Source organism: Elgaria multicarinata, chromosome 7 (genome assembly GCF_023053635.1).
Source record: "Elgaria multicarinata webbii isolate HBS135686 ecotype San Diego chromosome 7, rElgMul1.1.pri, whole genome shotgun sequence".
Classification (NCBI taxonomy): domain Eukaryota; kingdom Metazoa; phylum Chordata; class Lepidosauria; order Squamata; family Anguidae; genus Elgaria; species Elgaria multicarinata.
This window is the reverse complement of record NC_086177.1, coordinates 2,393,160-2,418,529: the sequence shown is the minus strand read 5'-3', so window position 1 is coordinate 2,418,529 and position 25,370 is coordinate 2,393,160. Positions and strand designations below refer to the sequence as shown.

Below are 25,370 nucleotides of genomic sequence, written 5' to 3'. Positions count from 1 at the left end.
AGAAGTATGTCAGTGAGAATAAAGGAGAACTATTTTAAAATTTTGTGGAGGTGGTACCTAACCCCGATTAGATTGAATAAGATAAATGATCAGCATTCAGCAAATTGTTGGAGAGGATGTGGGGGGAAAGGTATGTATTTACATATGTGGTGGGAATGCAAATATGTACAAAAATTGTGGAAGATGGTGTTTTTAGAGATTGAAGAAATTGTGGGAATGAAAATAGAACAAACACCAAAGATTGCATTACTGTCACTATTTGAAGATTTAAAATGTGGAAAAGAAACTAAAGAGTTGATATCGAGTTTGCTGACTGCAGCACAATTGATGGTAGCTAGGAACTGGAAGATTCAAGGGGAATATTCTATTGAAGAATGGTATAATGAAGTATGGGATATAGCTATTAATGAAAAACTGACTTGTAATATTAAGTGGAGAAAAGGCATAACTAAAATAAATGAGTTTGAAGGAATCTGGAAACAGTTCCTAATATTTGTGTTTACTAAGGGAAGTGGGAAACCGCCAGTAGAAGAAACGATAAGATTTTGGAATCAGGAATAGATCCCGAGGTGGAGGGTGCACTTTTGTGTTAAGAATGATTATGTTGTAGTATGATAATTTATAGGTAATATCTATTCAACATATATGTACTCAACGTTTATTCAATATGTATGTAGCAGATGTTTGATGTTTCTTTTATTTTTTATTATTGTAATGTTGTATGTTTAATTAATGTAGAAAATAAAAAAAATTAACAAAAAAAAGAAAAAAAGAAAGAAATGGACCAGAAGCCTTTTATTGACTTTATGAAAGTTAAATACTACTTGAACATTGATAGCAATGCTTTTCTTGTTAAAAGTGACAATTGTTACACTGTGTCTATTTTTTAGTTTTTCAACTTGTCTAATAGCATACTAGCTAGCAGTTCTGACTCATATTTTATGAGAATATTAGGTTATGTCAATGCTTAGTGGTGTTTGAGCATGAAATGAGAGAGAGAGAGAGAGAGAGATTTACAATTGATTTCAGCGTATTTTAATATGGGTATCCTGACTTACCACTATATGGAAGCTCCTCACTAATAGCTTCATCTACAAGCAACGATGTTTCATAAGTCCTGAAAGGAGAGGCAGACCATTTCAATCCAAAGCACACCAACACCCTCACATCACACAAAGATGTGCCACTTATAATCAAGAAAGATAAAGCCCCAGCTTATCTTCCACAAAAGGGGAATGCCATGCTAGTGTCGGGGCAAAAATCCGCCTAGGCCCACAAGGTCAGTGAACACATCCAGCGCCAGGACAGGCCCACGCCCGACTGCTCTCTCTCTCTCTCTCTCTCTCTGAACCAGTTGGATGCAGTTCCACCCTGACCTGCGCCCCTTTTGCCCTTTCACCTTGTTGCGTTAATGGCAGCTGCCATTCATGCAACGGCGGGAAATACATGATAGCCCCAAGCTTGGAGAAACTGCATTTTTCTCTCCCCTGCCCCAGCCCAATTGGGGGCCTTGAGGGCCCTATTAACAGGGCCTTTAAGGGGCCCATTGGCAGCTGCAGGGAGGGAACGTGATTTCCCCTGCACCAATCGGGGCCTTAAAAGGTCCTCTTAATCTTGCATTTAGAGGGCCTTTAAGGCCCCAACGGACGCATGGGGCAGGAGGCAAAGTGTACTTCTTAGGGCCGCCGCAAAGCGCACAATTCCCCTGGCACACCATTAGCGTGACCAGGGGAATTGCACACTTTCCGGAGGCCCCTCAAAGCACACTTTGCCTCCTCCCACATGCGCCAATGGGGGCCTGAAAGGCCCTCTTAATGCGACGTTAAAAAGGGTGTTTAATTCCAGGGCCTCCAGAAAGTGCACAATTCCCCCCCCCCCAGCCATGCTACTGGCGTGCCGGGGGAATTGCGTACTTTCCGGAGGCCCTGGAAAGGGCACCGTACCGAAGGCCTGGGAGGCTCGTGCTTGGAGCAGGGCCAGGTGAGCAGGGCTTGGCAAACTCCCAGAGTGAGCGCCCCACAATTCTCCATTCCCTCTTCAGAAGACTTACCAGCATCGGGCCACGTTGCGAACTGTGTAGCCACCTCCTCCTAACACCAGAAGGGGAATGTTGAAACTCTTTACATATTCCACACACTCCCTAGGATCCAAAGTTATAAAATTCAGAAGTGGATCACTCTTAAAAATTGTTTGCGTTTATCTGTGTTGTACATAAATCAGGATTTTCCAGAGGGACGGTGATGGGCTGTAAGCCATTGCCCTTTATTTGGCTGCTAAAATGCTCAGGAAAATTTACAAATGACCATCAAAACAGAGGCAAGGCTCCACAAATGAGGGGAGTTCTTTAGCTATTTAACAATGTTTCTGGAAGGCTAGTATTAAAAGTCCCAGGAAAACAAGTGTAGCACAAAGACGAGTTTGAACTCCTCCAGTTCCAGAGGCTGAAATTGATTTGGGATCTGTATCTAAACACAAACACCTATTACGACCCAAATGATCTTTCACTACTGGCTTCAAAGGTAAATCCAACTGAAAGTTAGTAGAACCCTCATTGGGAGTATTCACAATTCATAGCACATATACACCTGAAATAACAAAAACTTGTAAACAAGGGGATTAAAACCCCTGTTTATCTGCCTTTTTTTGAGAAAACATTGTGTGGGCCTGCCTTTGAAACAGAGATCAATAACTTCTCATAAACAAGTTAACAAGGGAAGTACAAGAAGCACTGAAAGAAGCTATTTAGCAGCTCAGGCAAAATCAATGAAGTTTGACCTGACACCACACCATTGTTCAGAAATGCATATTGCTGTGCCAGAATCAGAGGCCAATTCTTATAGAAGAAAAGCCAGTTTCAGGTTGTAACTAAAGGACAACAAAGATGCAATACTGGAGACACATGACGGGATCTCCCAAAGTTTTTTGTTTTTATTTTGTAGCAGCACAGGGACTCTGACTCCAAACAGCAATATTTTCCCAGTATAAAAATATCTCTCTTTCACACACACACACACACACACACAGAGCAGCTATTTAGACCACGCCAAAGAACACAGCACTGGTATCTCCATTTTATCACTATAGGATTAATAGTAACTTTTGTGGAAATTGTATTTAAATTGATTAGAGCAGCAGAGGGGGGGGGGCTTTTTACTGGCACTTCCCCCCAACCCAGTCTTTCTCTCTCTCTCCCTTTAAATCGATTCTATCACACAATTAGCTCCACAGTGTGTAAAAAAAAGTACAAGTGCCTGTACCATAATTGATTTTCTTTCTCTTTTTTTGTGACAGGCTAATAGCATCTTTGGAAAGGCCATTTATAATGGGAAATAGTGCAGCAGGATCAACTTTCCCTCCCACTGTGACATGACATAATTATGGCTCCCACCACTGCTTTAAAAGGAAAAATTTGGGAAATACAATCATGTCTGTTCCAGCCCTAAGTTCCCTTTTACACTTGTAAGCTTGTTAGATGGACTTACCCATGTCCTCTTATACTGAGGTTAAAGCAACCAAGACGATCACAGCCTAGGGAATCAGCACCACACTTAATGGGGGGGGGGGGGGAGAGAAATAATTGAGGAGAAAGTGACAATACTGCAGTCATGGCTATTGCAAACTAATTTCTAGAGCTATGGTAAGACCCCAAAACACAACAGAATTTCAGGAAGCTGCCCAACCCAGCCAGTCCACACATCATTGCCTTTGCCCATCTCCTAATCCCACCAGTTCCTCCATGTAACCACAGAAGTGCCCAACGCCTATAACTTAGGTGGCCTGTTCTCTTACCTGCAGCACTATGCACGTGGGCTGATAGAACTCTACTACTTGGTTAATGACTGGCTGGAAGAGGTGTTTATAACCTTCAAAAGAGAAGACAAGAGACTGCTGTTATAGCTTCTTGGCTGCAGTGTGCACAGAAGGCATAAAGCAATGCCCAAGGGGGGCCCTTCCACTTACTTTGGTCATCAATGCCATCGCGCAAAGGTACGTTCAGGCAGTAATAGCGGCCACTCTCAGCCCCAACTTCATACATGTCACCTGGCAAGACAAAGTACAGAATTCAAAAGTTGATTTTGTAACAAAAGGCTATTTTTAAAAGGTACAATTCCAAACTTATGCAAGACTCACCTACAGCCTAAAGAAATTCTGTCTCACTTTTCAGCTAAGTGCTGGAATACCACCACTTCAATGTGCCTATCCTATATCAAACTCCTTTGCTGAAACTCAAAACTGAAGCATGAAGTGTAATAAAAGGTTCTCTACCTGTACCAGGGAAGAAATAGTTCCCATATTTGTGAAAAGACACTGTCATGACACGGTCTGTCAAGTAAAAAGCCTCCTGAACACCGTCTCCATGATGAATATCTATATCGATGTAAAGTACACGTGGGTGATACCTATCAGAAAGCAAATACCAAAAGATGTGTTGTTAGAGAATGAACCCCAAGGAGGTAGCCAAAAAAGCCAGAGACAAAGGGGTGAAAATGAAGATGTGGTTTATTAAAAATAATTACCGATGCATTTTGGACCCTAAGGTCCTTCCTCAGGGTAATTCAAACAAAAGTGAGATATCTCACTTTTGTTTGAATTACCCTGAGGAAGGACCTTAGGGTCCAAAACATGCTGGTAATTATTTTTAATAAACCACATCTCCTTTGTTGGAGAAGAGGCAGAAGTTGTCAGTAAAACAATGATATTTTAGACAGCGGAGCAAAAAAGAAAGCACTGGTCAAATTTATGGGGAGGAAAGGCTTAGAGTGAAACAGGTAACATTTTAAAATTATCTGTAAAGCTATATTGAAGGAGAGGAATAACTTGAAAGAACTAGAGATGTGAAGGCCCGGGAAAAAAAACATTTCCCCCCATTTTTCCCCGAAGCCTTTTTCCCCCATGGAAAATTGAAAAAAATGAAGAAAAAATGGATTATGGAATGTTTTATTTTAGCATTATGAATAAAATGTTTAAGACAAGGTGTTCAGATATTTACTTCTCCAAATGATTTCTAAAAACTGTACAGTATCAGATTATTACAATGTCTGTGCACCAAGGACAAGCAAGTCCTAGGTTGCAAACAGAGACTACAATACTCAAATGCAAGAGCAAGATGCATTTCTGTCTCTAGGGGGCCCTGCCATTGAGGCAGAGACTGAAACTGATAGTGGTAGCTATAGCTCAGGAAATGAGTCTGATTAAATTTCATGCATATTCATTGAATCTTGGTGTGTCCCCCTTTTCTTTTTTTCTCAGTTCTTTCTATGGGAATTGATGCTTTATGTCCACTTGACACTGTGGAGGACTAGCAGAGACGTAAATAATTTTCTTTGTTACTAATGTTGATGGTTTCTTGTTGTTGTTGTTTGCCTGCTCCTTATAAACTGGCAGAACCAAAGAGGTCCCTTACACTTCAGGTATTCCTTACAGTTCAGGATCTTGCAGCACCATTTGTTACCAAAAAAAGTAAAAAATTTAAGAAGTAAATTCAGTTTGTAATAATTGTTTGAATACACTGTACTTTTAATATGCCAAATGTAATAATTTTATGCCAAATCAACTTGGACATAATTACATTTTATGTTCCTAAAGTAACAAAATGACTTTCAATCTGTAAAAAGTGCTAATATTGCATTTTTTCCCATTTTCCAAAAAATTCAATTTTCCCCCAAAACCCCAGAGAAAAAAAAAGTTTTTTATCCATGGCTGCAAAATTTCTGGAAATTTTATATCTCTAGAAAGGACAAATGACCTTTAGTACTATTACGAGATCAATTTCGTTTGCTGAGCTAAGCCCAGCTTTTACAAAAATGTTTTTGATAAAAGGTGGCTGCTTGGATACACAGGTCCACAAGCAGGAGAGAAGAAGCATGCTGTCTCCTGTGCACCCACCACTTCCACTTTTACCTAACAACCAAGATCAGCTCATTCGTAGATTGAGCATGACATGCGAACTCGGACTGCTTGATTGTTTAGCAGCGAAACAGACCAGTAGTTAACCCATAGTATGTTGTCAGGTTAACTGCTGGGCTGTTTAGCCCCTAAACAACCAATTGGTCGAAATTCACACATCATGCTCAACAACCTACGAACGAGCCAATCACAAGTTGTTGATTAAAACCTATGGGCTGTTATTACACGTGAACTATCCCACTGTGTGGGAAGTCTTAACATGGATTTGGCAAGGTGTGTGTGTGGGGGGGGGGGGGAATCGCAGAGAACATAATTACTAGAATTCAGGTATATAACTTAGCAACTTTGTATGAACAGAGAGCAAGCTTTTGACACAGGAATGGCATTGCAAGAGTATAGTTCTTGCACAGCTATGTAAACAATGGAATTAGGACAGGTGCAAATTTTTAACCTATAGAAGTACTGTAGTAAGACAAGCTGAACCTGCTGACATTTCTTGAGTTAAAAGCATAGTAATACCCAGGACACAATTCAGTAAAAGTTAGTTAAGACTTAGTGTAATCCTGCCCTCCATATTAAACTTGCAGGAGACCTAAATGATACTGTCCCCACACTGGCAGATCTTGAAGAAGCACAAGTGAAAAGTCCCCTGTATCAGCATATTGTCAGAGTTACATCAGCAGAACCCTACAGCTGGTGCAATTCTGCCAGTGCAGAAGTGGCATTAGGAGCATGTCCATGGAGGAGCAGGACTTCAGCAGTATTGTAAACTCCCGCAGTCATATGCTGACACTGCATCTTTACCCCAGCAACAGAGACAGGCACAAGCTAGCAGCCCCACTGAGCTCAATGGAGAGCCCAAGGCGACTCAGCCTCACCTGCTCCCACACGACCACAAGAGAACACACGATTCTAACTAACTGCAGCTAATCAGAAATGTAATAAATAAATAAATAAATAATCATGGCACATCACGAGCAATATATGAACCCGACAGGAAAGGCCATCTCTCAGATGGCAAGGCATGTGGCTGTATGACTCATCCTGTGCACTTAGAACAAACAAGGAGGAACTTTGATAAAATGGCACTTTGTAAAAACCTGGCCTTAGAGCAAATGCAAAATGATGTCTTGCTGACACTTCTCTTAGGACTGTTGCATGTACTCTACACCCCACAGGAATCTCAGCCACTCCTCCAGCTGTCGATGCAAAGGAAAAGCATTCACACAGGTAAGCAAAGGGTGGGGGGGAGACATACCATGCCTCAAAGTATGACTGCTTTGAACATCTCTAGAGTTCTCCCCACACCTTCCCGATTCTGTTTCCTGATTCCTAGCTAAACAGAGCAGAGAAGAGGAAGCTGCCCCAGCTGGACTAGAAGAAAACAAGCTCCCAGACAGCAAGTGAACAGGGCAAGCAAACAGGAGTTTGTCAGGGGGAGTGAAGCGGAAGAGGAGACCAAGGCAAAGAGGAGAGAGGCCTCGAGTAAACCCAGGGGGCTGCTTATTCAAAGCCGCTGTGTGCTCGCCATGTGCTCCTAAGTGCTGGTTCAAGGGGCGTTGGGATCAGGCCGTTCGGTGCCTAACTAGTTTTAAGAAATTAATGAATAACAATACAGGCTGTGTGAAAGAGATGGTGTCCAACATATATAAGATACTATTGCTTTCTGATGAAACCAACAGTGATGGTCTTAAGTGATGGTGGGAGGCGAATATAGGACTAACATGTGGGTGAGACTATTATTTAAATCTATATCTGCTAACACAAGAGAAATGTCTCTGAAGCTATTACATGGTTGGTATCTGACTCCTAGAAAATTGGCATATATTAATTCTGGTTCTTCTCCCATGAGCTGGAGGGGATTGCAAGTGGTTGGCACATATCAGCACATGTAGTGGTAATGTGCTGAAACGCAAAAAATTCTGGACTGCAGTGTTTTCTGAGGTTATCCAGCTTGTGAAAGTTGAAGTACATATGGATTCGGAACTGGGTGTAATGAACTTATTTGTTGAAGTAAATATGAATTTGAAGCATAAGAAGCTAATCTCTCATCTTTTGTTTCCTGCCATGAAACTAATAGCATTGCATTGGAAGGATTTCAAATTTACAGACTTGAATGAGTGGTATAAATCAGTGTGGAAGACAGCAATAATGGAAAATTGTCATATAAATTACAGGTCATGAGAGGTCAACCAAAGTATGATTTTTTTTGCGACTGTTTGGTTACCATTTATTGAATAGACTAATATGGCAGAACATGGCCTGATGGTCCCTGCATGTTGCAATTCATTATGGTTGTTGTAAATGAATCAGTCCCTTTGTCATGGTGTGTGTGTGTGTGTGTGTGTGTGTGTGTGTGTGTGTGTGTGTATGTTTCCAGCTGATATGGCTGGCATTCCTATTTAAGTCCTGGTTGATCTGTGGAATGCAGAACTGAAATGCAGAAAGAACTAGGCATGTTTAGCCTTGAGAAGACTCTTGGTCCACCTAGCTCAGTATTGTTGACACTGACTGGCATCAGCTCCCCAGGGTTTCAGGCAAGATTCCTTCCTAGCCCTACCTGGAGATGCTGGGTGTTGAACCTGGGACCTTCTGCAGGCCAAGCATGTGCTCTACCACTGAGCTATGGCCTCTCCCCATAGATCACATCTGTACTCCTGTACAAGAGACAGAGCAACAAAATGCCAAGCCTCCTACTATTCTGAAGGGGACTCATCTTGGCAAGTACTTTTTAAATTGAAACAGAAAAGTGTGATAGGTAAGAACCATACCATGTCAGGAGAGAGGCAGACACAACAAATACTCAGGACTCCTGAAGAGAAAGCTTCACAAGAAAGGGAATGAGAAGGACTACCCACACATGAGAAATTATTTAAAACAAAGAAATTAAAACGTAAGACGTAGCTCCATTATTTAAGACAACTTTCACAGCATGAACTCCCCACCACCACATTGATACTTTCACTAATTCCTTACTTGAGAAGCTCCAAAATGCCAATCACGATGTCATTAACATAACAAAACCCAGAAGCCTAGGAAAAAATAAATAAATGGTGTCAGTGAAAAGCAGCAGTAAGCCTTCCTTGACCAGCCAAAGTAAGGAAAGTAGACCTGCCTCCTTACCTCAAACTTCTTAGCATGGTGCAGGCCTCCAGCCCAGTTTATTGCAATATCACAAATCTAAAAACAAAAGGGGAACATTAAGTCTAAGGAAAGCGCATGGTGCTTCCAACACAGTAGTATCTACATCCTAAGTGTCTCATCAATCTCTGCCCAACCCTTTTTTTTTTGCAAAATTGCTCAAGACAGCTGAGCAATAGTTGTGCAATATACCCATAATATTAATACTTAGCTTTTATTTCACACATTCTAAACACCTTACACACATGATCATTATAATCCTTACAACAACCCTACAAGGAAGGGCAGAATTATTTCTCCACGTATTGGAGATGGGAGGCTGAGAAATTGTGGCTTACCTCAGGCCACCAGGCAAATTCATGACAAGAATTGAGCCTTGAACTGGGAATATCCTTCATAGTTCAAGGTCTCAGCCCTTACACTATGTTTGTTCCATGGAAAACCCTTCAAAGCTAAAAATCACGAACACCATTTAGCTATACAGAAATACAGGGCAGCTGCGCTTAGAATGACCTGGTTAACAACAGCAAAATGTATTTTAAGAGTTTGAGGAGGGTAAACATGGCATTGCCTTTTTACCTTATTATTCAGTTGTGTTGCTCCTTGCAAGGAGGCCCCAGTATATCGAGAACAAAATTCAAACAGCCCTGGGAACACTGGGCTAAGAGAAAGAGGGAGAGAGAGAGAGAGTGCAGACAAAATTACACATGACAGATACACTTCCCAGTTCAGTGACCATTCCAATCAGGGGCTACTGGTGACTTCCACACTAGAACCAAGTTAAGAAACACAAAATAGGCAAGACAACATTCTTTTGGCTATCTATAGTTGGAAAAGCAGCGTACAAGGTTTCAAAGTACTTGGCATCAACAAGGTCCACACTCAACAGGGCAGATGATGATGATGATGGTATCTCTTTTTCATTCGTGGCAGTGTTTCTAGACAGACATGACGGACTTTGCCGGGTTATGCTGTCTTTTACAAATGGTGCCTTTTTTCACAAAAATATTTTACCATTTAGTTATTAAAACAATTATATCCCACATTTTGGTTCTGAGTGGGACCCTTTACATACAAAGGGTCCCATTAAAATTAAAAACTGCAAGATATGAACTTAAAATTTCAGTATTGCAGCAACAGAAATTAAAGGGCTTTGAGGCAATCAGGAATAGACTTAAACACATTTGTATGTTCACAAAAAGGCAAAGGAGTAGCAGGCGTTCACCAAAGTTCTTGAGGCAGAGAGTTCCAAAGTCTAGATGCTGCCAGAGAAGGCCTCTTTCACATACCCACGCACCACACCGCAGCTGCAGGGCCTCCTTGAAGAACAAAGCAATGAGGCAGAAGGAGGTGTTCTTTGAGATAACTTAATTTCAAACTGCATAAGGCTTTAAACCAGTGGTTCCCAAAGTGGGTGGTACTGCCCCCTTGGGGGCGGTGGGATTACATGGGGGGGCGTTAAGAGGCAAGGGGGCAGCAAGGGGCGCTAAGAGGCAAAGGGGCGGTAGGGCGGCACTCAAGGTGGTCTTTTCAAAGGATCATAGAATAGCAGAGTTGGAATGGGCCTACAAGGCCATCGAGTCCAACCCCCTGCTCAATGCAGGAATCCACCCTAAAGCATCCCTGACAGATGGTTGTCCAGCTGCCTCTTGAAGGCCTCTAGTGTGGGAGAGCCCACAACCTCCCTAGGTAACTGATTCCATTGTCATACTGTTTTAACAGTCAGGAAGTTTTTCCTGATGTCCAGTTGGAATCTGGCTTCCTTTAACTTGAGCCCGTTATTCCGTGTCCTGCACTCTGGGAGGATCGAGAAGAAATCCTGGCCCTCCTCTGTGCGACAACCTTTGAAGTATTTGAAGAGTGCTATCATGTCTCCCCTCAATCTTCTCTTCTCCAGGTTAACATGCCCAGTTCTTTCAGTCTCTCTTCATAGGGCTTTGTTTCCAGACCCCTGATCATCCTGGCTGCCCTCCTCTGAACACGCTCCAGCTTGTCTGCGTCCTTCTTGAATTGTGGAGCCCAGAACTGGACGCAATACTCTAGATGAGGCCTAACCAGGGCCGAATAGAGAGGAACCAGTACCTCACGTGAATAATTGCCCAAAAAAGCATTTGCCTTTCTTGCAGCCATATCGCACTGCTGGCTCATATTCAGCTTGCAATCTACAATAATTCCAAGATCCCGAGACGCGGCTCTCCAAAACCCAGGGACATTTTTATGGGAGAAGGTAGTTTGGTCCCAAGCCATACAGAGGAAGAATCCACAGATGTATTAATACCGTTTAAGAAGAGTCCTTTTAATGGTGAATTGAAATGTTTCAAAAACACCAAAACGCTAATGAAGAGACATACCCTGCTTGGTATGCCCTGCCATGCCGTCTGCAAAACAGAGGCGTTCACTCCCTTTTCCCTCCCTCCCTCAGCAAGCCTGCGGCGGGTGCTTCCCATTTTAAACAGGCAAAGTTTAAGAAATCGTACCAGGAGTTTTGGTTACAGAAGGAAATTTCTCATCCCTATCCTGCACTATGGAGAGTGGTTCAGAAGCTCCTGGTTGCATTTCCAACATCATATTTGGTGGAATGTGGTTTTAGTGTGGTCTGCCTACTTCTCTCCAAGCAAAGAATCATAGAATCATAGAATAGCAGAATTGGAAGGGGCCTACAAGGCCATCGAGTCCAACCCGATGCTCAATGCAAGAATCCACCCTAAAGCATCCCTGACAGATGGTTGTCCAGCTGCCTCTTGAATGCCTCTAGTGTGGGAGAGCCCACAACCTCCCTAGGTAACTGATTCCATTGTCGCACTGCTCTAACAGTTAGGAAGTTTTTCCTGATGTCCAGCCGGAATCTGGCTTCCTTTAACTTGAGCCCATTATTCCGTGTCCTGCACTCTGGGAGGATCGAGAAGAGATCCTGGCCCTCCTCTGTGTGACAACCTTTTAAGTATTTGAAGACTGCTATCATGTCTCCCCTCAATCTTCTCTTCTCCAGGCTAAACATGCCCAGTTCTTTCAGTCTCTCTTCATAGAGCTTTGTTTCTAGACCCCTGATCATCCTGGTTGCCCTCTTCTGAACACGCTCCAGCTTGTCTGCGTCCTTCTTGAATTGTGGAGCCCAGAACTGGACACAATACTCTAGATGAGGCCTAACCAGGGCCGAATAGAGAGGAACCAGTACCTCACGTGATTTGGAAGCTATACTTCTATTAATGCAGCCCAAAATAGCATTGGCCTTTCTTGCAGCCATATCGCACTGTTGGCTCATATTCAGCTTGTGATCTACAACAATTCCAAGATCTTTCTCGTTTGTAGTATTGCTGAGCCAAGTGTCCCCCATCTTGTAACTGTGCATTTGGTTTCTATTCCCTTAATGTAGAACTTGCCATTTATCCCTATTAAATTTCATTCTGTTGTTTTCAGCCCAGCACTCCAGCCTATCAAGATCACTTTGAAGTTTGTTTCTGTCTTCCAGGGTATTAGCTATCCCACCCAATTTGGTGTCATCTGCAAATTTGATAAGTGTTCCCTGCACCTCCTCGTCCAAATCATTAATAAAAATGTTGAAGAGCACTGGGCCCAGGACTGAGCCCTGCGGCACCCCACTCGTTGCCTCTCCCCAGTTTGAGAAGGTTCCATTGATAAGTACTCTTTGAGTCTGATTCTGTAGCCAGCTGTGAATCCACCTAATAGTTGTTCCATCTAGCCCACTTTTAGCTAGTTTGTTAATCAGAATGTCATGTGGTACTTTGTCAAAAGCTTTGCTGAAGTCAAGATATATGACATCCACAGCATTCCCACAGTCCACAAGGGAGGTTATCCTATCAAAAAATGAGATCAAATTAGTCTGACAGGATTTGTTCCTGACAAATCTATGCTGGCTTCTAGTAATCACTGCATTGATTTCAAGGTGTTTACAGATTGACTTTTTTATAATCTGCTCCAGAATTTTCCCACGGATGGATGTCAGACTGACTGGTCTGTAGTTCCCAGGTTCCTCCTTTTTGCCCTTTTTGAAGATAGGGACAACGTTAGCCCTCCTCCAGTCGTCCAGCACCTCACCCGTCTTCCATGATTTTGCAAAGATAATAGACAAAGGTTCTGAGAGTTCTTCTGCTAGCTCCTTCATTACTCTTGGATGCAGTTCATCAGGCCCTGGAGATTTAAACACATTCAAGGAAATTAGGTGTTCTTTGACCATTTGTTTATCAATCTCAAACTGCAATCCTGCCCCCTCAACTTCTGCTTCACTTTTTCCAGGGGGGTCATAGACCCGCTTTTGGGAGAAGACCGAGGCAAAGTAGGAATTGAGCATTTCAGCCTTTTCTTTGTCGTCTGTTATCAATTTGCCATCCTCATTAAGCAGTTGAACCACAATTTCTTTCCTCTGTCTTTTACTACTCACGTATCTGAAGAAAGCCTTTTTATTGCTTTTAGCATCCCTCGCTAATCTCAGCTCATTCACAGCTTTAGCCTTCCTGACGCCATTTCGGCATTTCTGCGCCACTTGTCTGTACTCTTCTTTTGTAGCCTGGCCTTCCTTCCACTTCCTATATGTATCCCTTTTTGTTTTCAGGTCATCTCTAAGCTTTTTGTGGAGCCACATTAGTTTCCTCTGTTGTCTTCTATCTTTTCTCCTGGTTGGAATTGTTTGTAACTGTGCCTTTAAAATTTCATTTTTTAAATACTCCCACCCATCCTGCACTCCTTTTCTCATTAGGCTCCCTTGCCACGGGACCTTACTTATTATAGTTCTGAGTTTATTAAAATCAGCTTTCCTAAAATCCAGAGTACGTGTATGGCTATGCTCGACTTTTGTCTCCTTCATAACCAAGAATTCAAGTATGACGTGGTCACTTTCCCCCAGAGTTCCCGTAACTGACACTTTATCCACTAAGTCATCCCTATTGGTCAATAACAAGTCAAGGATTGCCGATCCTCTAGTTCCTTCCACCACTTTCTGTAGGAGAAAGTTATCACCCATACATGTCAGGAATTTCTTGGAAGGGCTGCTTTTGGCAGTAATCTTGATAGGCTATCTCTGTCTAACTACCGACCGGTCTCTTTGTTGCCGTTTGTTTCAAAGATCCTGGAGCGGGCGGTCTACTCTCGCTGTCTTGACTTTCTTTCTAGTAACTCTGCTTTGGATCCACTTCAATCTGGATTCCGTCCTCTGCATTCCACCGAAACAGCCCTTACTAAGATCACCAATGATCTCCTTACTGCCAAGTCTAAAGGCCATTATTCCGTTCTTATTCTCCTTGATCTAACTGCAGCCTTTGACACGGTTGATCATGATCTTCTCTTAGATTCCCTTCATGACTTTGGATTTTGTGGCTCTGTCTATAACTGGTTTGCCTCCTATCTAGCGGGTCGCTCTTTCAGCGTGTTGGCTAATGGCAGCTCATCTTCCTCCTTTCCCCTTTCAGTAGGGGTCCCGCAAGGCTCGGTGCTTGGCCCGTTGTTGTTTTCCTTATACATGTTGCCCTTGGGCAAGCTTATTCAATCTCAAGGCCTCCAATATCATCTGTACGCCGATGATACACAACTATATCTGTCATCTCCGGAACTTTCTCCTGATGTTCACGATCGTATCTCGGCATGTCTTTCAGATATCTCAGCTTGGCTGCTTCATCGTCGTTTGAAACTCAATATGGCAAAGACTGAATTGCTCGTTTTTCCTCCTAAACCTTCTCCTCATCTCTCATTCTCTCTTACGGTCAATGATGTTACGCTTACTCCGGTCAAGGAAGCTCGTAGCCTTGGCTTTATATTTGACTCCTCGCTCTCCTTTATTCCTCATATTGAGGCAGTAGCTAAATCTTGTCGATTTTTCCTGTATAATATTGCCAGGATTCGATCATTTTTGTCTGTCTCTTCCGCCAAGATGCTTGTTCATGCTCTGGTTATTTCACGGTTGGACTACCGCAACCTTCTTCTCTCTGGCCTTCCTTCTTCTCACATCAGTCCGTTGGTTTCTGTTCACCACTCTGCCGCAAAGATCATCTTCTTGGCTCGCCGCTCTGACCATGTTACTCCGCTTCTGAAATCTCTTCATTGGCTTCCAATTCACTTCAGAATCCAATATAAACTTCTCCTGTTAACCTTCAAAGCTTTTCACGGTCTAGCTCCTTCCTATCTCTCCTCTCTCATCTCACACTATTGCCCCGCTCGTGCTCTTCGCTCATCTGATGCCATGTTTCTCGCCTGCCCAAGGGCCTCTACTTCCCTTGCTCGGCTCCGTCCATTTTCTTCTGCTGCCCCTTACGCCTGGAACGCTCTTCCAGAACATTTGAGAACTACAAGTTCAATCGCAGCTTTTTAAGCTCAACTAAAAACTTTTCTTTTTCCTAAAGCTTTTAAAACTTGATGTTGCTCGGACTTTATACTGTTAGTTTTACCCTACCCTGTGCCTGCTTACCCTACCCTGTGCCTGTTTGCATTCTCTTCCCCTCCTTATTGTTTTACTATGATTTTATTAGATTGTAAGCCTATGCGGCAGAGTCTTGCTATTTACTGTTTTACTCTGTACAGCACCATGTACATGGATGGTGCTATATAAATAAATAATAATAATAATAATGGTCTCCCAACAGATATCAGGGTAATTGAAGTCCCCCATCACTACTACATCACACTTCCTTGAAACACTGGCAATTTGTTTCTCAAAAGTTTCGTCATCGTCTTCTCCTTGATTGGGTGGTCGGTAGTAGACTCCGATTATCATATTCTTTTTATTCCTAGCCCCATTTATTTTAATCCAGACGCTCTCAACGGGGCTCCCAGTCTGATCCGCCTGTATTTCTGTGCAGGGATAGGTATTTTTAACATATAGTGCAACTCCACCTCCCTTTCTATTTCTTCTGTTCTTTTTGAACAAGTTATATCCTTCAATTGCTATATTCCAGTCATGGGAGTCATCCCACCAAGTTTCAGTTATACCTATCAAGTCGTATTTGCCTTCATGTAATAAGAGTTCAAGTTCATTCTGTTTGTTTCCCATGATCTGGGCATTAGTATATAGACATCGAAGACCATGTGTTTTATAGTCTGGCTTTGTTCCTACCTTGTTGCAGACACTATTTTGGGACACTGTTGGAGCTGTTCTCAGCTCCAGATTACTAAACGTGGTGATTTAAGACTCACGTTAAGTGACTTTAAACCAGACATTGGGAAACTGGTATCACTTCATCAAGCCCATCCACCACATTAAGAATTTACAGAATAGTGAGGTACTCTACCCTAGTTACTAAATGTGATATCTAATATTCTTGCTAAATGACTATCAGACTTTGAAAAGATGATATCACTGGATCAAGTTTAATTGAATAAACTAAAAAATGTAATTGGATTTTGAATAAATATTCAATTAATTGTTACTGTTTTGAATTTTATTGTTATTATCTTCCTTAGTGGGTTGTTGAAAACCGCTATTCTAAATAATGATTTTTATAGTGTAGGGTAGGGGGCGCTGAGCATGAGTTTGTGGAACCAAGGGGGCGGTGACCTGAAAAAGTTTGGGAACCACTGCTTTAAACAGTTAAAAAAAAGTACTTATAAGTTGGTTCCAGTAATGGACTGGAAGCCAAAGAGCCAGTATTTTGTTCTCAGTGCTGGACTGGGACTGGGGAGCCTTGTGTTTGTCCCCGTTTGGCCACTGGATGGCTCTCAGCCAGTCACTGACTCTCAGCCTAACCTACCTGACAGGATTGTTGTGAGGATAAAATGGAGAGAGGAGAATTATGTACGCAGCCTTATGCTCCTTGAAGGAAAAAATAGGCTATAAACATAATAAATAAAATAATATATGTATTATATAATCAAGACTAGGGCTCCTGTGAGCAGGCTAGCTGCTGTATCACAGTACTACAAATACCAGGGTTTCTCAAGGGGAAGTCATGACAACTCAGAAAATTTTAATGAACAGCTTATGTTCACAGTACATATGTGGAAGAGCTGAAAGCCTTCCATTCTTCTATCTCTAGCCAACCTCTCTGTATTCATTTATCTTCTCAACCCACTTCCTTCAGAGACCAACGTTCTAAATCGTACAGCAATACTGGGCTTACACTGTTTTTACAAGTTTTCATTTAACTGTTTTTGAGATACTACCACTTCTCAAATCCTGTGTACCTTCCCAAATGCTAAGCAGTTCTCCTCCTAACTTGTTAACACCCATTATTTCAGTCCCATTCCTTGATAGTGCTGCCCACTTTAGCATTAAGATATTTACAAACTTTGCATTATTATTTCTGCCATCATTGCTGATTAAGGTACATTCAACCAATCTAAAACATTTAGTGAGAAAAATGTTCAGCCTCTGCTGCTACAGTAATAGAATGGTAATAGTTTCAACTTGGATAGGGGGACTATTAGCAAAATAAATACAGACAAAAAGAATGTGAATAACCAAATATCGATTTAGCAATATGCAGGTATTACACTGAATGTCTAAAATGTTTACGTGGAATAGGCCAAATTAAACCTTCTGAACACCTAAAAAACATGTTTGTACACTGTTCAGTCATACATTTAAATTGGGATTGCTTTGTTTGGTAAAGGAATGTGTGCTTCTAGGCTCCATAGTTAAAGTAGTGCATTTAAGGTACAATACCAGTAAGATTAAAAACAAGTTCAAAATTACACTTTTGTACTATTGGTTCTAAAGCACACTCCAGATAAGCTGACATGTACTGCCAAAATCTGACCGGGGGGAAAAAGAAAAAAGGGGGGGGGGAAAGAACAGGACCGAAAAGGAGAAAGAGAGATGGGTTAAAACCATACATGCCCTAGGAATAAAGCAGCAAGGGATCTGGGCCATGGAACTAAAAAAGCAGGAAGACTCAGAACATGGGGATTGAATCTCTCATTATTAGTTGAAATAACTAGCCAAATCTTTGGCCACAAGCTTCATGTGTACTTTTAAGCCACAGAAGCATTGATGGTGCTATATAAATAAATAATAATAATAATAATAGAAGCCATCAATTAAGAGATGTTTTCAATGCGGACTCAATATATAGGCTGTCTGCCTCACACATTATGAGTCTCACCCATCCCAGACATCTAAACACTGTGTAATACTTACCAGTCATCCCCCACATTGAAAGCATTGAGGCTCTTGGTGAATCCCTGCATGTTGTTGGGACTCACCCTCTGAAGGAAGTCAATATAATCTTCTGAGTGAAAGCGGCACATGTCATGCTGGGATGCTTGGTATGGCTTAAATACCTGCAGGAGAAATTTCTCCCAGTCAGAGCTGAATTCAATCAGCAGAGGAAGAACTTACTCATTACAGGCTTCAAACTCAAAGTTCCAGTTAATATTACCCCAGTCACAATTTCCAGAGGAGTAGCCATGTTAGTCTGTTGCAGCAAAAAACAAAGTCTTGTGGCACCTTAAGGACTAACAAATGAATTGTGGCAAAAGTTTTCATATAACAGAGACCACTTCAGCAGATGCATCGACTGTTATCCTGAGGTGGCAAGCATATATACATCTGGTTGTGGGGGAATGAAGAAGAGAGAAATTAGAGGAGATGGAAATCCAGAAAGGACATACAGTGATGATTATGTAAAAGCAAGAGAATTACAGCGGTTATTAACAAGGCAGCCTCTTAAGCTAAAGGAGCTACTCCCCAACATCAGGCTGTGTAATAAACACACAAACACAGGGACCAAAACCTTCAACAGACCCAAATGCCAACTCTTCCCTGTATCTACTCAGGCAGCACGAGTACAGACCCTAATAATCTCAGCTACAACATCAAGAGTTCATTCACCTGCTCATCTTCCAATGTGATCTATACTGTCATCTGCCAGCGATGCCCTCCTGCATTCTACATAGGACAGACAAGTCAGTCTCTACCCGAAAGAATAGATTGACACTAATTTGATTTCAGAATAGGCAATGTTCTGACAGCCGAAGAACATTTCCACCTGCAAGGACACTCGGTGAATGAAACATGGCTATCACTGAACTTCAAAGGGCAACTCCATGAAAAACTAATGAATTACAATTTATCAGGAAATTTTATGGCTAAAAATCAGGATTATGTATTTTTTAATCACACTACATATGTTAATTAGCTTACCAATGCCAGGACATTTGTGTTATTACCTACACTGCCTTGTTAATGGCCACTGTAACTATTTTCTTTTTACAGAATGGTTTTGTCTGTTCTTTTGCATTTCATTCCCCTCTGACCTCTTGTCAGGGATGCTTTAAGGTGGATTCCTGCATTGAGCAGGGGGTTGGGCTCGATGGCCCTTCCAACTCTACTATTCTATGGTTCTATGATTCCTTTCCTGCCCTTGTAGTGCCGATACACCAATCAAAGCAGCTTATGTTAATTTAAAAATGTAATACAATATAAAACAATATATTCAATAAAAATACAAATAATATGAAAAGAGTAAAATATGAGGGCAGAGACCACAGACAAAACATAGCTTTAAACATAACATCAGCATTTAGCAGGCAAAACCTGAAGGAACAAAAATTATCTTCATCAGCCAGCAAAAGACAGAGAGGGCTTCACCTGCACTTTGTAAGGCAAGGTTCCCACAATATTGGTGCAGCCACTGAGAAAGCCTGATCTCTCCCAACCTCTCTCCCTAGGACACAGAAACAAGCCCGTCTCCTTCTGATCTTAGGGAAAAGGCAAGCTGGTACTACAGGAGGCGAGATCCCTCAGGAGTCCTGGGAAAAAGGCACGGGGAGAACAATCCTACGGCACCCTAGACAACGACAGGGGTGCCATAGGGAACTGTGAATCACCTCCTCTGCACTTGTAAATAAAGCTACTAGCACAGAGGAGGAGATCTTCCCTCCCTCCTCACTCCCTCCCAGCTGCCACAGAAAGCTTCTCTTAAGAGGTTGCAACTGCAACCTTGTAAGAGGTTGCAAATGGGAGAAAAGGGGGTGCGCTGCTGGGTGCGGAGGGAGCACGATATGCAAAACCCCATGGGCTCTCCAGTCCTCTCTCCACCCATCAAAAAGTGAGTTAGCTAGACAGATTCAGAGGCCCATCTAGCTGCTTTTTGCATTTTAAATGGAGGAACAGAGGCAAAATGCCTCCATCGTCCTCTTGCCCTACCTGTCTCTTGCAGGCAGGGCATAGGATAGGTAGACGGTTGTAAACCCAGAGCCTTCTGTCTATCAGGAGTACAAACCACAGGATTCCACCCTAAAGTCCTGAACACTTTGAAACTGGCAGGCAGTTCCAGGACAAGCATAACCGTGCCATATGCATACACCCACAACACCTTACTACTGCATTCTGGACCACCTTAACCTTCGTCAAAGGTAGTCTTGTCTAAAGCACCTTACAGGAATCTAATTTTGATAGAACTAAGGCATGTGTTAATGTAACCCAGTCTGACTTTCTCAGCAATGGGCACAGCTGGTGCACCAGCTGTAAGTTAGGCAAAGGCACTCCTGGCCACTACGACCACTTTATTATCCAGGTGCAAAGTGAAATCCAGGAGCACCCCCAAACTGAGAAACTGATAATTAAGGGGGAGCACAACACCATCTAGAATACGTTGAATCACCATTCCAAAGTTCCCCCCGTAATAAGGAACATATCTGCATTGTCTGAATTACACTTCAAATTCTTAGCCCATAGCCAGGCACTGTTTCCATGTACAAGTTAAATAACACAAGAATTAAATAACGCCTGCCAATTTAGAATTACACTTTATGAATCTAATGAACCCTGGTCCATAAAAGCTTATGTCATAATGAGGTGACATAAGACTGTTTGCTATTTGTACTTTAGTGAAACTCCCGTATTTTCACTATGAAAAGTGAGATGTTGCAGTCTGGCAAGTGTGATGAGCTGCATCTTTTTCCCAGCCTTAGAACCGCAGAGGTGGATGGGGATTGTCCCAGCAGTTGTGTTTGGGCACCTCACCCAAGGAGCAGCCAGAGAGCAAACCCTGCACTTTCCTTCCCTGTGGGAAAGGGAGAGGGGATGGGAGCTTCCTTGGCCCAAATTAGCAAGGGGAAAGGCAAACCAAAAGTTTTTGGCTTGATTACAGGGCCAGTCGAAACCTGTGGAGCCCTCAGTAGCTCCCTGCTTTGTGCGGTAGGGTATAGGCAGTGGGGTAGAATATACAGAACTATACAATGTATTACCAAAGAAATATTAGTACCCTAAAACCAGAGTTGTGCTCAACCCAGCAAATACAATACATACAATCATCTTCTTATAGAGTCCATAGTGCAGCACCAGACTGTGGGTCAGTGCCAAGCGGTGTGGCTTCATCGGATGTCCTGCTCCTGGCATGAAATGAAAGAAGAAAGGGGGAAATCATGATAAAATGTAATCACGTTCCTACACTGGAAATACAGGTTCATTGATTGGCATCTAGCTAATCAGGTCCACAGAAGAAAATATGCACTACGGAAATAAAAAGCGGGTAGCTCATGAGGTACTGTGTGAGAAAAAGATGGGGATGTATTCACTCCCCTACAGCATCTGAAACACAGGCCTATTGACTAGGATCTACATGACTAAGAATTGTTGTTTTCCTTCCTCATCAAATTTGTTTAAACCATTTTTAAAGCCACATAAGTAAGAACCCCGCCATATGTTGTAAATAACTAATGTAACATGCCATGCCATGTATGTGAATCAAAATATATTTTATTTACTTATTTATTATTAATATTTATATACTACCTTATTTGCTAAAAAAAACATCAAGGCAATGTCTCCACCGTGCCTGGGTCCAGCTCCAGCTGAGAGCCCCCTCCCTCCTGCTACCAACTGTCTCTGCAGAGGCCACCAGTGAGGGAGGAAGCAGCAGCCAGGCACCTCTCCACCGTGCCTGGGTCCAGCTCCAGCTGAGAGCCCCCTCCCTCCTGCTGTCACCTGTAACTGCTGAACTTTCCAACTAAGATTGTAGTGCCTGAATTTGCTTTCCTTTTCCCCCTCCTCCTCCTCCCTCCCAATCCCCTTTCCTTTTGTGTCATGTCTTTTAGATTGTAAGCCTGTGGGCAGGGACTGTCAAGAAATACTTTTGTAAGCCGCTGTGAGAGCCTTTTTTGGCTGAATAGCGGCATAAAAATCCTTAAATAAATAAATAATGTTCAACAATTTAAAACAATAAAAAATTAAACACAGTAAAAACACTAGAACTACACATTTTGAAACTGACACCCTTTCTAAAGGCCAATCATAGTTCTTGAGGGAGCACATCCCACAGTTCGGGGGCAACACAGCCGTCTTACATGCTTCCAGCAAACAGGCCTCTGTGGGTAACGGTGCCCTCAAAACAGCCTCTCCTGCAGATCTTAATACCCATGTGAAGTTCTTTGAACATCTGAAATTTCCTTATTCCAGCTATGTAATACCTAACTGAACTACATAGAATAGTAGTAGTAGTAGTAATAACCACAATCATCATAAGGACACATTAAGGCACCAAAACTCATAGAGGCTTTAGCCTGAACCTGCGCAACCACTCCAACATTTCACACATGAAGATACAGGCAATTTTCTCACCCCACTCCACGCTCCATGTATATTGTAGGTGTGTTGCCCCTCATAACGCGCGGGGGTAGCGAGCCTTTAATCCCCTGGTTGAGGGGCAACATGTGTAGCATGCTAGTAAAGTAGACTGTCCACAACAGCTTTCTTAAACAAACGAAAACCCTTTAGAACAGTTAATCTTACCATGGATCTGACTGCAGTTAGATAAAATCATAGAATAGCAGAGTTGGAAGGGGCCTACAAGGCCATCAAGTCCAACCCCTTGCTCAATGCAGTAATCCACCCTAAAGGATCCCCGACAGATGCTTGTCCAGCTGCCTCTTGAAGGCCTCTAGTGTGGGAGAGCCCACAACCTCCCTAGGTCACTGGTTCCATTGTCATACCGCTCTAACAGTCAGGAAGTTTTTCCTGATGTCCAGCTGGATAGAGGCAAAGTCATCCCTCCCACGGGCGAAAGCGGGGCAGCGGCCCCCTGGACACCGAGGTCCCGCTGATGAGGCGCGGCTGGAGCACATGGCTGCCGCGGAAGCTGCGCTCCTTCCCTCGCGCCCCCCGAGGCAGGCAGGCAGGCAGGCAGCCGCCTGCTTCTCTCTCTCTCTCTCTCTCTCTCCCACCCCCCTCTCTCTCTCTCTCGCCCCACACCGCCCCCGCCACGCACCGTAGTGGAAGTTGCCCACATCTGGGTCATAGAAATAGGCCACGGTCTTCGCCATGCCCCCTCGGAACGCGCTGAGCAAGTAACGGACGACCTACCGGCCGTGCCGCTCCGCCCACACGCGCCTACGTCACCACGCACGCAGAATACGGAAGCTGCCCGTAAGAACAGTGCTTTTCCTCGCGTTCGGATTTCCGTCTTCTCGCGAGGTCCAGCCCCAGCACGAGAGTTCGCGCGTGGAGACCGGGCGCTGCCCGTCTTCAGCGTGCCTCGGGTGGGACCTTCGTCCTTCCAGCACGGGCAGCAGCTGCGCCCCGAATGAGTCCACGTCGCTCCCTAGTAGTACAATTACTTTTGCCAATTCTGGACTTTTTGTGTTTTAAAGTGTTATAAATTTATTCCTTTAAATTAAATATAATGCTTATTTATTGCTGACGTATATATATTCTTACTTAGATTAGAACAGCTCTAAAACGTTTTAACAGGATGTTTTAATAAGACATTAATTAAAATTAATACTGCTCTATCTTCCTGTGACATGTGCATCAGCAGAGGCTGCGCAACTCCTAGATCAGTGCCTAGGCTCAGAAATGGGCTGGATGAGGGCCAATACACTGAGGCTGAGTCCCGGCAAGACGGAAGCCCTGCGGGCGAGGGGGTCCCGAGTCCGGGAGACAGGCTCGCTGCCTGTTCTGGATGGGGTTGCGCTGCCTCTGAAAGGCCAAGTCCGTAGCTTGGAGGTGCACTTAGACCCATCTCTGTCACTGGAGACCCAGGTGGCCGCAGCGGCTCGGAGTGCCTTTTTCTAGCTTCAGTTGGCTCACCAGCTGCCGCCTCTTCTGCACAGGGATAGCATGGCCAGAGTGGTAGTAGGGTGACCATATTTTGGAAACCAAAAAGGAGGACAACATGGTCGCCCCCAAGGGGGCGTGTCCAGCACCAAGGGGGCGTGCCCACCCGAACGTAGCCTTGGTCACATGTCTGATTTTACGGTACACATTTAAGACAAATCTGTTCTACATAACATCTTAATGTTAAAATCACTGAAAGAACAAGGGAGAGATTCAATGTATCTGAAATTGACTTCACTCACTCCTACTTTTGTAGGTTTTGCTGTACTTTGAAGCTTTTGCTATACTGTGTGTGTTACATTCTCCCTTTCCCTCAAATATCTTTTCTGACTGTATCTTCACTCATTGCAAGCTGCTGTTGTTGTTAACAGGGTTTGCTACTGGCTCCAGATCTGTTTCAAATTTGGTGCTGCTAAAGCTGTACCTAACTCCTATCATGGTGCCAACTTTCAGCTCTTTATCTTTAAAAAGTAACCTCAATTTTTAAAAAATTCCTAAAAAATCAATGGATGAACGGATCTGTTTCAAATTTGGTGTGGCTAAAGCTCTACCTAAATTCTATGATGGTGCAAATTTTCATCACTTTAACTTTAAAAATGACGATTTTAAAAAATAATAATTTTAAAACCTCAATTATTAAATTCCTAAAAAATCAATGGATGAATGGATCTGTTTCAAATTTGGTGTGGCTAAAGCTCTACCTAAATCCTTTCATGGTGCAAAGTTTCATCTCTTTATCTTTAAAAATGACGATTTAAAAAATAATAATTTTAAAACCTCAATTTTTAAAAAATTCCTAAAAAATCAATGGATGAACGGATCTGTTTCAAACTTGGTATGACTAAAGCCCTTCCTAAGAGCTACCATTGTGCCAAGTTTCATGTCTTTATCTTAAAAAATGACGGTTATAAGCATTTTTGTTAATTCCCATTAGAGCTGCTCTTTGCCAAAAAAATCCGGATTTCCCCTCCCCTTCCCGGATTTGCCATTAAAAGCCCGGGCAAATCCGGTCATATGGTCACCCTAGGTACAGGCATTGGTAACCTTAAGATTGGATTATCGCAAAGCACTCTATTTTAGGGTGACCCTATGAAAAGGAGGACAGGGCTCCTGTATCTTTAACAATTGTATTGAAAAGGGAATTTCAAAAGGTGTCATTCGTATATATGGAGAACCTGGTGAAATTTCCTCTTCATTACACCAGTTGAAGCTGCAGGTGCCCTGCCCTCTTTTAAATCTGGTCACAGTATAGCTGCAGTATAGCTCCTGCAGCTTTAACTGTTGTGATGAAGAAGAAATTTCACCAGGCGTGACATGCATA

General features: G+C 42.8%; 1 protein-coding gene across 1 annotated transcript in view; it reads right to left on the bottom strand.

Annotated features, from left to right (window-relative positions):
- Positions 1-23,300, bottom strand: part of HDAC3 (histone deacetylase 3) — a 30,246-nt gene extending 6,946 nt beyond the window's left edge. The window contains exons 1-12 of the mRNA XM_063130055.1: positions 23,202-23,300; positions 21,245-21,327; positions 18,131-18,273; positions 9,628-9,709; positions 9,031-9,087; positions 8,884-8,939; positions 4,267-4,400; positions 3,961-4,041; positions 3,790-3,863; positions 3,483-3,547; positions 2,051-2,140; positions 1,059-1,117 (exon numbers count right to left, since the gene is read on the bottom strand). Coding sequence (XP_062986125.1) covers positions 1,059-1,117; positions 2,051-2,140; positions 3,483-3,547; positions 3,790-3,863; positions 3,961-4,041; positions 4,267-4,400; positions 8,884-8,939; positions 9,031-9,087; positions 9,628-9,709; positions 18,131-18,273; positions 21,245-21,327; positions 23,202-23,256 — 979 coding nt within the window. The 5' untranslated portion in view covers positions 23,257-23,300. The remainder of the gene's footprint in view (positions 1-1,058; positions 1,118-2,050; positions 2,141-3,482; positions 3,548-3,789; positions 3,864-3,960; positions 4,042-4,266; positions 4,401-8,883; positions 8,940-9,030; positions 9,088-9,627; positions 9,710-18,130; positions 18,274-21,244; positions 21,328-23,201) is intronic.
- Positions 23,301-25,370: the final 2,070 nt, after the last annotated feature.